The sequence below is a fragment of the Alligator mississippiensis genome, chromosome 3 (assembly GCF_030867095.1).
Source record: "Alligator mississippiensis isolate rAllMis1 chromosome 3, rAllMis1, whole genome shotgun sequence".
In the NCBI taxonomy this organism is placed as follows: Eukaryota; Metazoa; Chordata; order Crocodylia; family Alligatoridae; genus Alligator; species Alligator mississippiensis.
Window position 1 is genome coordinate 200,683,721 of NC_081826.1, and position 17,270 is coordinate 200,700,990.

Below are 17,270 nucleotides of genomic sequence, written 5' to 3' on the forward strand. Positions count from 1 at the left end.
CTGGCTGGCTCACTGTCCTTCCACACCCCTCCCCCCCCCCCCCCCCCAGCAAACCCTGGCTGGTTTTTGAGGTGGGCAGGCAGGTTAAACTTCCCTTATCCTGAGTACAAAGCTGTCCTGCCCTGCTAATTTTACTGCTGACTGCGAGTGTGGACTACAAATCCCAGAGGCACCTGGAAACAGGATGAGGAAGTAATGAGCCCTGCAGAGTCCTGCTGTTGTAATTGTGGACTGCAAATCCCAGAGACCTCAGGGGCAGGAAGGAAAAACAAACACACAGCCCATGCTGGCTACGCGCCAGGGAACTGTGCTTTACCACCCTGTAGCTTCTGGCTTGAGCCACTGCAGGCATGTGACTACATTTCCTGAATCAAAATCTTCCTGAACGTCTGTTCATTTGCTTATTGGTTCAGTCTTTGCAGTTGAGACAAACCTGCAAAGACTGAATCAATTCAGCTTTGGGCTTTTTCACTCTAATTGGTCTTAAAGTAGACTTACCTTATAATGCAAGTTAGCAGCTGGGTGACTCTTGGTCTGAACACACTTGACTCAGACTTATGAAGGAATTGCAAGAATTCACTTACGCTATGTTTATGATTTGATCAGAGAGCTATATCTTCCTGAAAGAGTTAAAAATAATTAAATCAAGCATTTGAGTGATACCTGAATCCTAACTGTTTTTTGGATTTCACAGAACTTAGTTTGAGTGCCAGTCAAACAGCCAGAATTCTTCTGAGGTTCTATGATGTGCATTGCATCCATTTTTACAGATTTTTTTTTTAATACTTTGAGCAGATTTTTTAACAGCAGTAATGGTCGTTCAGCTAATTATATTGTAATTGACCTTAGCGAGGAGCATCCTTGGCTTTTACTTAATGCCTAATGCTTCAAGATGGTCAATTATCTCATCATTCCCACTTTGCTGCGAATTATTGTTCTAATTATTGCACTCAAAATGCATCATTTTGTCAGAATTGCAAAGTTATGCTACGAAACTGCCATATTCACCCATGCTTCAAGAGATGCCAGCTTTACCATGTGGCAAGGCTTTTGGTCTGAAAATCTTGAGTCATTATTTCTAATACTGATTTTATTTAATTATCGCTTCTTTCTACCCAGGCAAGGTCAGCTATCTAAGTGAGTTAGTTCATGGGAGCTGGAGATTATAGGATTTTTAGAGAAATTGGACAACCCTTGTGCATGATCTGTCTGCATTTTTTCCCTCCCTTGTTTCAATGCGAGTCATTATATTCATGGAAGTAATTTAAAGTATTACTTATGGCAAGTACACAGTGCACTGATGTTTCCACTGGTACTGGTATGGGGCATTTATGTTTTTATAAGATGCTTACACTGCCTTCTGTCTAATCGTTATTTTGTATACTGGCTATATTCCGCTCAGTGATTGGCACACTAGAAATATGAGAAACGATACGTTACGTCTTGAAATTCCTGAAGCAACGGCCTTGTGTAACATTGCTCAGCCCAGTGTAAATATAGGGGAAAACAAAGCTTGGTACTGGCCTACATCAAGCGTGTCAAACATACAGCCCTTTGAGATTTGGTCTTATAGCCATTGTACCAGGCAACCCCCACTTAATGCTGTTTCACTTAGCTCTATTTCTCTATAACACTCATTTTAAATTGCTACCTGATTTCACCTGGCACTCGGCAAGTTTCATTATAATGCTCACATTCACCATCTTGGGTAATTAAAAACACTTGCCATCTTGGGTCATCATATACTTTCAGTGTTGCTTAAAGCTAGTTTCCCTTAACGCTTATTTTTTCAGGAACCAATTAAGAGTGCTAAGTGGGGGTTGCCTGTATCTGGAAGTTGGGGGTGCACCTGCTGCAGAATTTGGTCCTAGTGGAAGTGGCCAGGGGCAGTAGGGGGCAAGCAAGGGATGTGCCAGCTTGCCTTATGGCCACTTGGCCTGCTGCTGCCTCCACTAGATCCACAGCAGCCACTGTTGGACCTGCTGCTCTTGAAACTGCTGGCACTCTAAATTCAGCCTAGGAGGAGCCCCCCCATGTCAGGGGCAAGTTTAACACCCCTGGTCTCCATGGTTCCGGACAGTGCCACGTGCAATAGCTAGCTCTGCACTGAAAATACTGTAAGTTGTATTAGTCCAATTAGCCTTGCTGAGTAACTGCATGGATAGTGGCACAAGCTGATGCTTTCACAGAGTAGACGTGGTGTTTTTCTCCTTCCAAGTATATCCTTCAAGTACAGAAAACGCAAGGTGCTACACCTTGGGAAGAACAGTTAAACACAAATACAAAATGGGGGACACCTGGTTGGGTGGAATGAACTGCCTAGCAAAGTGTTGGACACTCCATCACTGGAAGCTTTCAAGAGTTTGGGCAGCCACTGGTCAAAGATGGTATAGGCCTTGCTGTGCTTTGCCTATGTTCTACCACAGATATTTCCAATGCTTCTGGACTTTGACATCTCTGTCTTACATGATGTTTCTTTCTTACTTCTTCCCCTCCATTTCTGCTTTCTGCTACATCTGTCAAGGCATTTTTAAGCTTTCCTTAGGGGTATTGAATGTTGAGTACAAGCAAAGCTGGGGATTTTGACTGGGGTGGGTCATTCCCCCTCTTGGGACTTGAAGCTGGAGGTTCGTGGCTAGAAGGTCTTGCCTTTTCACTCAAGGTCAGATCAGTAACCGTATTTGAGGTCAGGAAGCAATGGACCAATCTGCCATGGTCAGACTGGTATGGACAGGTTTTTCCTTCCTCTGTAGCAAGAGGTGTGGCCCTCTTCCCAGTTTCCCTTGAGCATATTTGAACAACCTTTGCAGCAGCAGGAAGCTGGCCACTGTGGTCCCCCTGCTTTACCTGTGTCAAATTAGGGTGGTGTTTTATGTTGTGTCTGGGTGTACTGTGTAGGTTTGCTAGGAGGTTAGACAGTGATTTAATTTGTATAGCATGGTGTTAGATAGGGATGATCCTGCCTTAGGCAGGGGTTTGGACTAGATGATCTCTGGAGGTCCCTTTCAGCCCTGCTTTTCTGATTCTTTGATATCTCTTTTTCAAGCAACTGGGTTGAGTTGCTTTTAAAGTGCTCGTACTCCCATAAGCTGCTGTCCTTTGCCATCTGTTACAAAACACTGCAAGTTCCCAGGAACTGCTTGTGCTTGGGCCATGTTGTTTTGGGAAATTGCCTTCTCTTTCTCCTGTTCCTTACTTTCATAGTGTGAATTTTAATTCCCTTGTACTCTTCAGGCCTTCTGGCTACATACCAAAAAACCTCTCACTCTATTTTTCCCATGTTTCCATCACTTTCACATGTTACTGTACCTTTGCACTTACTACTTCAGGGTGGTCAAAGATCTGGCCTGCAGTGCTGCCCCAGGGTCTGGAGTTGACTTACAGCCTACACGTAGCATGGGCAGGACTGGCTCTATGTGCAGGGCCCTGGACCAGCACTATATGCAGTGCCCTCCATGGAGTGGCTGCCATGTAGAGTGGTTGCTGCTGGATCCAGAATGTGGGATTGGAGGGAGGTCTGTGGGCCTTATTTGGCCTCCAGGGACAGCCCCACACCACTCATCCAGCCAGATGACTGACATCCCTGTCTTACATGATATTTCTTATTTACTCCACAGATCCATTTCTGCAACCTCATTCTCCATCATTCTCATCATGGGCAACTATTTTATTTCCCCACTTCTCAGCTCTGGTTTCTTTATTTCCCAGCACTCTTATCTATGCAATAGCATTGGCCTTACTGTCTTGTAGCATTTTCCCATCACAAACTGCTTGACTCATTTTTGCCCTGCTTCATCCATGACTTGTTTATTCTGCTTCTAATTTCCTCATCTCTCTCTCTGCTTTCTTGCACAATGGACCCCAGATACTTGACTTCTGTACAAATGGTATATCCTGATTGTCCAGTGTTTTGGGTGTGATCTCTTAAATTACATTTATTTGTCAAAATGCTAGGCCTTACTGTACTTACACTTGTGTATTTAGTATACCTACCTCACCTGGGTAGCGTATTTACCCAGAATAAAACTTTTCTACACAAACAGAAAATGGAAAACATGATACTTTTTGCTAAACTAGAAACTAAAAACCTCCACTTCACCAAAGAGCATTTTCCCTTGTCTCATTCAGTATGTTAGCACCTGTCTCATTCACTTGTTGTATGTGAATAAACTCAGTGGTGGTTGGTGGCAAAATGCTTAGTCTCTCTAGTAGATTAAAAGAGCTTATTGGAGGAAACAGCAGTGTGAAAAGACCTTCTTTACCTTTAAATTTTAATAGTTACTAATATGAAGATGCTGGCCATTAAGATACAGCCTGCCAAAACATAATGCTGAATCACTTAATTTTGGTAAGTAGCTACCCTATTCCAGCTTCCTCAAAGGCAGCCATTAAAATAGCATTGATGTTTTAATCAAAGAGCAGAGCAAAGTCTGACAGCTAAATTGTGTACTTTGATGGAGTTTTTTTGTGTACTGGCTGCTGGACTCAGGATCTCTTACAAAATCACTACGTAGACTTGGATTTAAAAAAAAATTGTGCAGATGCCAGAGGTACTTCTAGGTATCTGATGCCTCTAAAAGACACACAACTGCAGTTACACGTAGGTGTTTGCCACCTGTAGTCAGAATCTTAAAGTTCTCTAACTGCCAAAATCGCAGTCAATAATGGAAAATCAGTACAAGGATTCTGGCGTTGCATGACAAATTCCCTGGGCTCCCTTCCACCATCTTATGATCAGTAGCAACTGTTGGTCTATACACCCTTTTGCCACTTGTAACCTGGTTCTTGGGAGCAATGGCTACTATGGGGGCTAGTGGGACCTGATTATCCTTGCCTATTTCCAGCAGAAATGTCAGCTTGTTTATTGAAATTAACTGAAACTCAACACTGTTACAGCAGATGTTGGCAATTGGACAATATTTACCTTACTGGCACCTCAAGAAATAGCATCTGAAAGCATTTGACACATTGGCCAATGCAGTTTTATACATGCTCCATAATGATGAGATGTTTATTTTTGGACTAAACTTTTGTAATTGTTTTTGGGATTGAAGATAATCAGAGCACAATAGTACCAAAGAAATTGTCTTATGTAGGAAGAAGGCTAGCAGCCTCTGTTATGGAAATGGATTACATGTTGTACTTAGCACTGAAGATGGTGGAGTTTATGCACGGGGACATGGTGAATATAGCCAGTTTGGTAATGGGACGACAAATCGGGCATTGTTCTTATTCAAATCTAAACCAACCTGCTAGTAAAGAAAGTGATTGAAGTGGCACATGCCTTTCCATTTTATGGCCTTATTATGTCATTTAGATATATATGCCTGTGGTTATAACAACTGTTCTCATGTTGGATCTAGATCTACAGCCCATGATAAAATCTCTTATGATCAGTAATCGATATCTTGCCCTCATAGATTGAACTCTGAGAGGTAGGTGCTTACATACCATTGTGAATTGAGGCTTTAGTTCTTTTGCTGCACAATCCATGACAGTTGCATTATTTTGTAGAAGGGGCAATTTTAGTATGTCGACACCTGTTCCAGAGTTCTGAAGAGTTTTTTAGCAGTACATTATGTACCAGACAGACAATATGCAACCTCTCAAAAGTTGCTGCTTAGAAATGTTTAGAGAAATAACTGTGACTCCATGCAAGGAAAGTTAGGTTACTTTTACTTGTGGAGTCTAACTTTAAAATCTTGCTCAACAACTGGCCCAGATGAAACCCTCATTTTCCCCTAAGAACATCAAGTATAGAACGACATCTTAGGTGATCTGCTAGTCCAGTCAAATCCAGTGCAGGTCCAAACAGCCTGTCATAACTAAAGATCTGATGCAGGAGTTTTGGTTGTAACGGTATTACCCTAAGGACATAGGCAGGCAAGCTTCTTTGGGTAGATGTGATATCTTTTATTAGACCACTAGAGTAGTTGGAATAAAGTTCTTTGCAATGTTTTGGGCACAAATACCCTTCTTCAGACATGCGGAGACTCTGCTAGTGTTCTGAGATCTCCAAGGAATGAAAGGAGCCAAAAGTGTGACAGGAGGTCAGTGAGAACGTAAATAGGTGGAAATTAGGAAAATGATGGGTAGAGAAGGGAGGGGAGGGGAAGAATGACTGGGGAAAACGGGTGAAGTAATGCCAAAGGTAGGAAAGGCAGACTCTACTGTAGTAATGAGTTCTCAAAGATAGAAAAGAGGCAGCCTGACGGGTTTTTTGCAGCAGTCATATTAGCCTTGTTATATTAGCCAGGTTCCAGATTGGGGATTTCATTTTGCCTACCAAAATCTCATCTGTTCACATTCCCAGTTTCAGTTCCTTTTTATTTCCTCTCCTTCATATTGTATCCAAAAACAGAATTGAAACTAACTTGTAACCGTATATTCCTGATTTTATCCCAGCTTCACTAGCTAGAACAGCCTTAAAGTAGTCTTGCAAAATTATATTCCTCCAACCTTGCAGGCAATTTGACAGTTTTGCTAGTGTTTTTGTTTGTTGGTTTGTTTTAATTGATGGGTGTATGAACTGTAATTCAGTTTCTCATTCCCATCCCTCATCAGGGTGTACCCGGTCAATGAGTAGGCTGGGCTGGGAAACATGGCATTTTTGCAATACTGCCTTTAATGTTACCCTCAGTTTATAAAACTGTTTCTGAATTTCTTAGAAGGAAATATAACCTAGTCGTCATTTTAATAACAGATTTTTTTTTACATTAAAATAAAACATTGGGAAAGAAATGGCTATAGACAAAGTCACCTGTAACTAATCTGGAAAGTTGGCTGACCACATAGACTTTTCTGCTCACCATGTTTTTGAAGATTTTAGTCTTGTGATGTAAACAATGTAAAGGAAATGCATTTGTGTGATGGATGTCCAGGTTTTTGTCATTAAAAACAAGCGTGTCTCATGTTATATAAAGTCTAATAGCATTTAAACATCTGGATTTTTCATGAAGCAGCAAATATACTTGGTGGTGGTATACTTTTGTCTCTATTGTAATATTGCTTCTTTTTCTGTGGTATTGCTAATCTACTTACTACCAACATCCAAAAAGTTCCATGGCTTAATTTCCATGTTGGCACAAGGTCTGATTTGACTCTGAAGTAATTACACCATTCAGCAAGATGTGTTGCTCCAATGTGGTGATCATCCTTTAAATGCTAGTGATAATTTACTGCTTCATAATCATAGTAGGGAGTTCTAATTTATAACTTTATTAAGGAGCAAAATCAAAGATTAAAATATATTTAGCACCAAGGCTAACCAGATTGAGAAAAATGGAACCACATGGTTTCAAATTTATGAAAATAAATATTTCTACTTAATTTAAGTGCGGTAGTTTACTTTAATTCTTTAGACAGCATTCCTATTATAACTTGCTGCCGATTATTTTTCTTCTTTTTAAAGCCAGTTATTTCCTATATGGAGAATTTGGGCAATAATGAATGAATTCACATTATAAGCCGCCTCCTCTCAATTTAGGAAATGAGTAAAAATGTAATAGGGGTACTCTTAATATTCATATTCTTTTCCATAAGGGTATGCTGTATAGTAATGGTAAGTAAATACATTTTCCAAGCCATCAGCTCTCTTAAATATTGCAGTTTTAGTTGGCTTTTCCCTGTTTTAGGGAATTCATTTGACCACTAGCATCTCGGGCCACGTTCAGACGAGCACGACTGTACAGTATGCAACACCACAGATATGTCTTGGGGGTACCACATACTGCACATTCAGCTATTGTCTGTGCTGCAAGGGAGCTATCGGGGGGCAGAGGGTGGTGGTGGGGGAATTGACCCTTGGATATCCAGGGATAAAAAAACACGCAAAAATAAAGCGCAGTGGTGCACGTGGTGGCAATGTGCACAGCTCAGAACTGGAGTCTGGCTGGCCAGAGCCACATTCCAGCTGCCAGCTAGGCTCTGAGTGGCAGGATTGCCTCTCCTGCAGCCCCAGGAGTCCCCCAGGACCCCAGGTAAGACTGCTGGCGCCAATCTAGTACTAGCCCCAGCGTCTCCTACCCCAGCCAGGGTAACCTGCCATGCACCAGAGGATGCATGGCACAGGTGTTCCCCCTGGGATGAGTAGCAGTGGCACAAGGTGTGCCACTGCTAGTTGACCCCAGGGAACCAAATGTCCACAGTCATGTGGACTGGGCCCCAGTGTCTTAATGTGTTGTATGTCTAGAGCGTTTAAAGCTGCCCTGCAGAAGCATAGTAATTGCAATTGCAATTAAATACACTTTACAGTGAAATATTTAATTGGAATTGTCTGCTTTTTTAAAATCTAAAATATTTGACCCATTTTCAGCAGTGTTTGTGAAGGGCAGACATTTGTTTACCTCTTTCATAATGACGAAATGGCTATTGGTCATATGCAACATTTGCTTTGTGTTCAGATTTCCACTCTCATTCAATATTGTAAATATATAAATAATTGCATGTGGTCAAAATTGTCAGATTTTCATAGGCTTTTCCTCCTTTTTTTTTTCTTCTTTTTCTTTAAGGTTCATCCAGATATTTATAAATATCTTGATAAAGGCTTCAATTGAAGTAAGGATCACTTTATAGGAAAGCTCCTATCTTTGCATAAATCCTTGTGAAATCAGTGGAAGTCAGCATCTGTACTTCAAGTTAAGAATGTGCTTGTGTGCTGTCCTGATTTAGGGCCTTAATATTTTAAAGAAGTACTGGAATATGAAAAAATGGTGCTAGCTCTTAATGAAGTCTACATATTTTTGCCCTGTTCCTGCTTTAATAAGAGACTTGCAGCTTTTATTGAAGTGGGCTGGGTTGAGTTAAGGAAATTTGGGGAATTTAAGTTTTGCAGAAAATCCCCATGTTCTAACATTTAGTCTTCATGTCGGGTCAAGATGAAAAAAATTGAAATTCTGATTTTTTTTTTTTTCCAAAACATTTTTGAAAAATCAATTTGAACATCAAAAAATACTTTATATTGATTGAATTAAATAGTTTGACATTCCCAAGATGAAAATGTTCCCTTTCAATGTGCTGAGGTTGTCATGTTTCATTTTGGGTCCATTCAAAATTAAATTACATTTTCTCCATTACAGCACATTTCCTCAGTGGGGAGTTATAATCTGGGATCCTGATACCTGTTGTCCATATGGGCCATTCTCCTGGGCTTGAGTACATCTTCTGTAATATCTCAGAGTTGCATGACTCCTATAAGGCTCTAGTCAGAGAGAAATCCACATTGCACTGTAGGAAATAGTTCTCCAGGCAGCTCAGCGTATAGGAGAACATAATGGCCCAAAGTTCAACTTCAACAAGATAGGTCAATATGGCACAGTTCTTAAAGTGTCAATGGCTGCTAGCATCTGCTTTTGACTAGGTCTACCATGACTTGGTGAGCTGAATCAGAGTTAGCATCTTGGGGAAAATTCAGGTAACAGTAATGGAGACCAGGACTGGAATATTCAAGCATAAGAAAACATTCTCATGTTCAGCAAGGGCAGCTGCAGTTTAATTCCGTGGTTAGGTATCCCCTGATCCTTTCTAAAAGTTAGCGGTCTAGAAACAATTTGAAGTAAAGAAAGAGAAAGAAGATATGTTCTTAAACGTGAATTTTGATTTCTTGTTTTGCATTCCGTTTTTTACGATTGAAGATAAATATCTATCAGTTTGAGAGGTGGGCACTTAAAAACAAGTGTGGTGGCTGTGATATTTCATAACAGTGTGTGTGAAATTAAAAGGAAAACAAAACAAAACGCATATGTCTGGGCATATGTCAGGCAGTATAAACACCTTGATCTTAGCGTCCAGTAAAACCTATTTCCTTGTAAAATCACTTGGATATTTTGTTATTCCTTTTGAAACTAGACTACAGTAAAATCCCTCTTATCCAGCATTTGAGTAACCAGAACAGTCTGTATTAACCAGAATTTCTAGCTGGGCGGCTAGACACGGGGAGCGGGGGAAGCTTGCATGCGGTGGCCACTGCTGCTACCCACCACCCTGCTCTGTAGTTGCTTCACATGCGGCTGCTGCCCCCCCCTCACTCCACGTGCGGCCAAAACTCGATGGCCTCAGGTAATCAGCATTTTTAGATACCCGGCACCCCCTATTCCCCACTCATGCTGGATAGCAAGGATTTTGCTGTAGTTAGATAGAAATAGATCAACAGCGTTTCTGTTGAGACAGCACCTACTTTCTTTCTCGTTCCTATCCACTTTAGTTTTGTAACATATATGTAAGCACAAGCTTAATTCTGAACATTTAAACACTGACTTCAATGGGAGATAAAGTTAAGCTCATACATAATTGTTCTGCTGGACCAGGGTCAGAGAGCTCAGCACTTGAAATATTAAGCCCATTGGAAACGAGTCAGCATGCCTGTGTTTCGTGTACTTGTGTGTTTGTATGCCAGGATACAGACTTTCTCAACTAAGTCCTGGAAATAGTCTGAGTGAATGCGTTCCATTTCTGGTTCCCAGCAACTGAATAGATATATAGTCATTTAATATATATAGTACAAATGGTTTTATTTTCTATTTCACGTCCTTCCATCTCCCCTTCCCCCCCCTCTCCTCTTACTTAAATAAGGAACCATGGCTGTATTCTTTATCATGTAATAGAGGGCTGTCATAGTTATAGCATACTTATAGTTGACCTTTCTCCCCTTTCTTGTCTTGCTGAGTGTACCCCTGTGGCTGTTGAACCTTCTGCTTTTCCTACCCCAAGATGAAATTTCAGTTTTGCTCAATGTCCAGGACATCTGCATCCATGATTTACCCATGATAAGCTGGACCATTGACACACATGGTTAATGTGGGACATTTGTGGTTCTTTACCATGGAAGTCTGTGATAAACGGTGATCATGCATCCATCTTAAAAAGAAAAATATTGTCTGTCTTTTAGCAAGAACAGATCTCAAGAGCAAAACAGATTTTAAATTGCTAAGCAGTCTACATACCTGTATTGCCTACATGTCTGTTCTTAATTTGTGGCTGGAATGATCTACTTGGGGCTGGTCCTGCTTTGAGCATGGGGTTGGACTAGATGTAACCTCCTAATATCTCTTCCAACCCTGATTTTTCTATGATTCTGTGATCCTATGAACTTTTTCAAGCACCCTGAGTTCATATTACCTCAAACAACTACATCTTTTGAATAAAGATTATTTTTAAACCCAGATTCAGTTCTTTCATTCATCTGTGTTCTCAAACTTTGATCCTTTTGGTCAAAAAAGTCTTCTAGATTGGGTGACGTTGGCTGAAAAATCATCAAGACTAATGGGTCTGGCATTGTTCCTTAATGGCTCTCACAGGAACATAGAACTGGAAGGAATCTCCTGGGGCATCAAATGCCATCCCCTGTTATCACAGGCAACCATGTCATGTAATCCCTTTAAAAGAGTATTGAGCGCCATCTTATGTGTAGCCAGGTTTTTTTGCAACTCCTATTGGAAATATGTTCCAGATCCTCACCCTTCTGATACTGACATATTCTTTCAAAAGTTTGCTTAGGGGTAGCGTATCCTGAGCCATTTTTTTCCCTTTCTTCTTGTTTTTGACAGCTCTTTATTGAATTAACCTCAGTTATATATTATTTCTTATATTATTTATGTATGTATGCCAGCTCCAAATCCATCACAGTGTCACTTTGGCTCTCAACTCTTTAGTGTTCCACTAATGAATTATAGAAAGGTGTCTAGCAATGATTTCAGTGTCATTACTAGTTAGCTAGCATTGCTTAAAGCCCAAACTGTTATCCATTAGAAGTCCTCAAAATCATCAGTACTACCACTAACACCTGATTTAGGTGGTCTTTAATGGTAATAATATAATAAACAACATGTGATACCAGAAAATTAGGCAGCATTAAGTGTACGGTTATATTTTTTTTCCTCTCCTGTCTCATTTCAGAGCTCTTCTGTGTCTCCATCAGCCAGTTTCAGAACAGCAGAGAAGCACAGAAACTCAACAGATTACTCTTCAGAAAGTAAAAAGCAGAAAACAGAAGAGAAAGAAATAGCAACTCGTTATGTGAGTGAAATTTTCTCCACTGAATTGCTAGTCTAAGTTGTTTCTACAATTTCAGTAACCCAATCCTGTTGAATATGTTTTAAATCTCTGAGTAAAATCCAAGCAGATACTGAGCAGTTATGGTTTCAGCTAAGCTAAGTGGAAGTTATAGAGGCTCAGCACCAGTCATCTTTTGTCCTGTAAAAAGGTAGAGCATCTAGGAGATAATGTGATAGATTAGCTAGAACACCAGACTTCGGAGATTTGGGTTCTTTCCTTGCTCTGCCTCTGCCTGTTGAGTGATGTAGGACAAATGCATTCCCCACTTTCTGCCTCCATTTTTCTGGCTATGATGTGGGCTTAATTCATACACAAAGCAATTTGAGCTCTACCGGTGAAAAGCACTGTATAAAAAAGAGGCCTTGTAATTTTTAATTATTGACTTAACTCAAACCAGAGAAACCGGATGTATAAAATAACTATGTGATGCTTTATATTTGAATAGATATTATTGCTTTTATGAAAGCGAGAAATATGTTTTGAATATCTTTTTAAGAATTTCACTGTGTCATTTCAGGACAGCGATGGTGAAAAGAGTGATGACAATTTGGTGGTTGACGTCTCCAATGAGGTATGGTACATCACTTTCTGTACATTACAGTAACTGGGTGTCTGTCTTCAGTCTGTGTCTGTTAACTGCATGACTGAAATTCTGCCTTTTATCCATAGAACAGGTCAATCTGGTCTTTTTTTGTATCTTTCTAATATAAAAAAACCCTTTGACTCTAACTTCTTTTTTCAAAAGAGGTTTTCTGTTTTTGCAGTTAAGCAGTCTATCTCAGTCCTCTTAAGGCAGTACAGCCTACCATTGAGCAGCACTGATTGTCATCAGTACTGTGTTCTTTTTCTGTCCTGAGACTTGCATGCTGTCTGACACCAAACAGGAAAATTTAACCTCATGTGCCTCAATTTCCCACCTGCAAAATGAGAAATAAAATCCTCTGCTATTTTTATATCCTAAGTGGTGGTGTCATTTTCGTGTAGCAGTTGTTTAATGACCTCCAGTTTTAACTGTAAAGAACAGAAAATTTTATTTCACTATTCATCTAGATTTTAAAACTGTATTAACTAATTGTTAAGTGTTCATGTGACATGTACCAGTAATAAGAGCCCTTCTCCAAAAGTCTGAATTGCTGTAGCCAGGTGCTATGTGCCACTAATAGGACATTATATTAAACCATATTCTTCACTTTTAGGATCCTTCTTCTCCACGAGGGAGCCCAGCACATTCTCCAAGAGAGAATGGCTTGGACAAGACCCGACTGCTCAAGAAAGATGCACCAATTAGCCCAGCTTCTATTGCATCTTCCAGCAGTACTCCTTCCTCCAAATCCAAAGAACTTAGCCTTGTAAGTGGTTTGAAACGCTTCTGAGCTGTGATGATACACTGCTTTGCACATTCATCCAACCAGTAAGACACAAGGAGACATGCTACTACTTTTTTAAAATCCCTTAGGCCCTTCTACACATTATGTTTATGCCATGATTGATGTGTTAATCATGGCATGAATGGCAAGAATACTACATGTGCACCCAATTTAAGGTTCCAGAAAATGGCAAACCAGGTATAAAAATGTTCTGTGTTGTATGTTGTTTGTCTTTTATATGTAGAACATTTTTATGGTTGGTTTGTATGGTGCCTTAAATTGAACATGAAGCAGGTTGGGGCTAGCACAACTGATTGTTAGATCTAGTCAGGGACTGTACTGGGCTCATGAACCTGCTCCCAATGGGTCAGCTGGCAGTTGACCCCAGCTCTAGACTTGTGGGCACCCAGTTTTAAACTTGCTTATGCAAAGGGAGCCCAGGATCATGAGCATGGACTTCCTTTGCACTAGCCCAGTGGTATGGCAGGATGTGAGATTGTTGGGATCGGGGATCAGATCTCATTGCACCTTTAAATGAAAGTGTGCTGGGCTGAATAAAAATATGGTAAAAAATCCAAAGCCCTTCTTTGGGATAGAAAGGCTTTATTTGACTGCCAGTTTAGATAGATGATGCATGTGTCTACACTGTGATAGATTTTCATGTGGGGGAGGAGAGAGACGAATAATTCTATGGATAAATAAGAGTACACACAGTTTGCTTGACGTTTATAGTTATTTATTTATTTTGTGCTATGGTTTATAGTAAATTCAGTTTCCTGTTTGAATGCAATTTGGTTGTTAGGTTTGTTTGAATTACCATGCCATATACAACTACAGTAATTTTCATTTTCTATGAATTAAGTAATCTGCCACTTACAACAGCCATCCCTGACTTGCATCACAGATCACAATGCAAAAAAAGGCTGCTTGCAAGTCAGGGATGTTCTTCTTTCTCTTTTGTGACTACAGTTAATCATGGTTCTGAGCTGTGTTGTAACTCCTCTCTTAATTCTTTGCATGTTAGGGCACTTGCAATTTTTACATTTTTTTTAAATTCTCAAAAGTAAATTCAGGACTGAGGAAAGGTGTGTATGGGAGAGAAAGACGTGATTTAAATAGAGGAGTTAACTGTTTGTCCATTGGATAGGCAGACCTCAACGTGGCAAGAAATGCAAAATTCCTCATGGTACCCCAGCCATTATTCCTCAACTCTGTTTGACAGGGATCGTCTCTGGGGACAAGTTGATTTATTACAGTCTCCTTTTTGGCCTGTCAGTGAAACTGCCAGTAACCCTGATTTAGCTGTGATGTGGACATGTCCACTAGGAGCAGACAGACCACCAACAAATTTCATGATATCGTAATATTATGGTCAAATATGTTAGTGATTTTCAGTTATGGATCTTATCAGGAATCATATTGGGGGCCTAACAGGCAAGAGCTGTGAATTCTTATGGTGATTCCTGAAGTCTTCCTTTCCTTTTAATTAGCCACGCCTGCTGCTCAGCATTGCCAGTGACTACTATTAAAATTAGCTTCCACAAATCAAACCACATCCTGATTTTCATCTACGGTATCTAGAGCTGCTAATTAAGAAGCCTGAAAGTAAAATAAATAACTGCCTTTCACTGTCTTACTTTATAATTAGAATGAGAAATCCACTACTCCTGTGTCTAAATCAAATACCCCAACTCCACGGACTGATGCTCCAACTCCAGGCAGCAATTCTACTCCTGGATTGAGGCCAGTGCCTGGAAAACCCCCAGGAGTTGACCCATTGGGTAAGTAACAATTGCATCTATTTTTTTCAGAGCTTTATAAAACTACGCCCTGGGCATGTCTACACAAGATGCTACGGCTCAGTTGTTACTGTGCATATATTTAGTACTTGTACTAGCAAGTACTAAATAAATGCACTGGCAAACATCCTTTAGGTGACACTACTGCACAGTAGCCTAATAATACTGCACAGTAGTATATTAGCACTGTCTGTGCTGTGATGCACTACTGCGCAGTATTTTTTGGCTACTGCACAATCAGTGTTTCGTGTAGATGTGCCCCCTGTGTCTTTGATTTTTATTTGTGTTGTTCTTTTCCAAGAGGAGGTGAGCATCCTTTTAAGTGAAGAACTGCACAAACATTTTATATACCTGCTTATGCAGAACCCTGAGTTGGTTTTCCAGTGTTTAAACTAAGCAATGTTTTACTGCTCCCCAGACTTCTTGTTGAATTGTTTTTTCTTTTTCTTTTCTCTCTCTTTTTGGTTTGTTAGCTCTCTTTTTCTTTCCCTCCGTAGCTTCAGGCTTAAGGACCCCCATGGCAGTACCATGTCCTTACCCTGCTCCATTTGGAATTGTGCCACATGCTGGCATGAATGGTGAACTAACCAGTCCAGGAGCTGCGTATGCTGGTCTACATAACATTTCCCCTCAAATGAGTGCAGCAGCTGCAGCGGCAGCAGCAGCAGCAGCTTACGGAAGGTCTCCAGTGGTAAGTTCCTGCCTCAGAGAACAAAGTTGTATTTAGAGTTCAGGAAGAGTGAGCTAAAATAAAGACATGCAGGGCTGAATGTAGTCCAGCCTATCTCTAGTTTTGGAGGAAGGCCATGGAACTACCTTTTTTTGTTTATTTCCATGCTTAATATACCCTCCCCCCTCCTTTTTTTTTGTTTGTTTTGCATGGGGAAAACTGCAGGTTGGTTTTGATCCACATCATCACATGCGAGTCCCAGGCATCCCTCCCAGTCTGACAGGCATCCCAGGAGGAAAACCGTGAGTATCAAATCCCACTGTACAAAGTTAAACATTTCCTTGAAGTGGCATTTCCATGCTGGTTAGATCTCCACCTGAGCTAATGGAAAACATTGTGATAGGAGCAAGTTAACTAATTGTTTAGAAGCTGTAATCCTTCTTTTAATCATAAAAATATATTTGGATGGAGTTCTTTGAAGACTAGTACCAGCCAAGACCTATTGGGTGGTATGGAGAGGTTGTAGTGGGGAGAAGAGCTGAACTTCTAGCTGTGAAGTACTGCACTTGTTTAGTCTGTCTTGAGGTCCCTCTGCAGTTTGCATTTTGACACCTAGTATTCATATCTGCTGTGCTTTGTCCCTCAGTTTAAACATTCCTTTGTTCAAAAAAGCCTTGAAAACACTTGCAAACTTACCAAATGCTATAAACAGTACTGTGCAGGTAAAGGAACACTAAAATGTTTTGTTTGTTTGAAAATACTAAAAAGAATTATGGTATCATAATGTTCAAATTCATCTGTGATGGAACTGACCAGAAAAGATGGTTGCTATGAGCAATGAAAACACGTAGGGGATGCATGGGGGTGAACGTGCACTCCCTGAGAGCACCGGTGTACCCCCTGATCCTCCACGCTCGCTGCTTAGGTGATGGGCAGGGGGGTTAGGCAGGAGCGCCAGTGCCCCCCCTGCAAGTGCTGGCCAGTCGCTGCAGCCGCTCCCAGAAGCAGCCACAGGCACTCCCAGAAGCGGCTGCAGCGATCGGCCCCCCCTGCACCGGGGCAGCAAGATCGGCCATGGGGGACCTCCTCCTCCTCCCCCCCCCCCCCCCCCCCCGGCAGCGAGATCGGCAGTGGGCGGACCCCCTCACCTCCGGCAGCGAGACTGTTCACAAGTGGGGGCATGTGCCTTCCCTGACTAAGGTGGCACCAGTCGCTCACAGCTATGAGCCTGGAAAAAAGAATTACACAAATATGAAGAACTCTCCACTCACTTCTCTCTTGAGTTGGTGGAGAAGGGGAAATAAAATGGTGATACAAACCATATTGATTTAAATTTTGCTTGAAGGTTCCCAAGCCCTCTGTGACACATACAAGAAACTGTGA

The 17,270-nt window shown here is 41.0% G+C and overlaps 1 protein-coding gene across 6 annotated transcripts in view; it reads left to right on the forward strand.

Annotated features, from left to right (window-relative positions):
* LOC102571630 (transducin-like enhancer protein 4) overlaps positions 1-17,270 on the forward strand; it is a 136,688-nt gene that overhangs the window by 104,159 nt on the left and 15,259 nt on the right. For 3 of the 6 annotated variants that reach the window (XM_019478134.2, XM_019478135.2, XM_014608741.3), the window contains 6 exons: positions 11,893-12,012; positions 12,569-12,622; positions 13,248-13,400; positions 15,067-15,199; positions 15,691-15,908; positions 16,113-16,189. In XM_019478134.2, coding sequence (XP_019333679.1) covers positions 11,893-12,012; positions 12,569-12,622; positions 13,248-13,400; positions 15,067-15,199; positions 15,691-15,908; positions 16,113-16,189 — 755 coding nt within the window. The remainder of the gene's footprint in view (positions 1-11,892; positions 12,013-12,568; positions 12,623-13,247; positions 13,401-15,066; positions 15,200-15,690; positions 15,909-16,112; positions 16,190-17,270) is intronic. The other 3 variants (XM_014608742.3, XM_059724808.1, XM_014608743.3) reach the window with 1 other exon arrangement.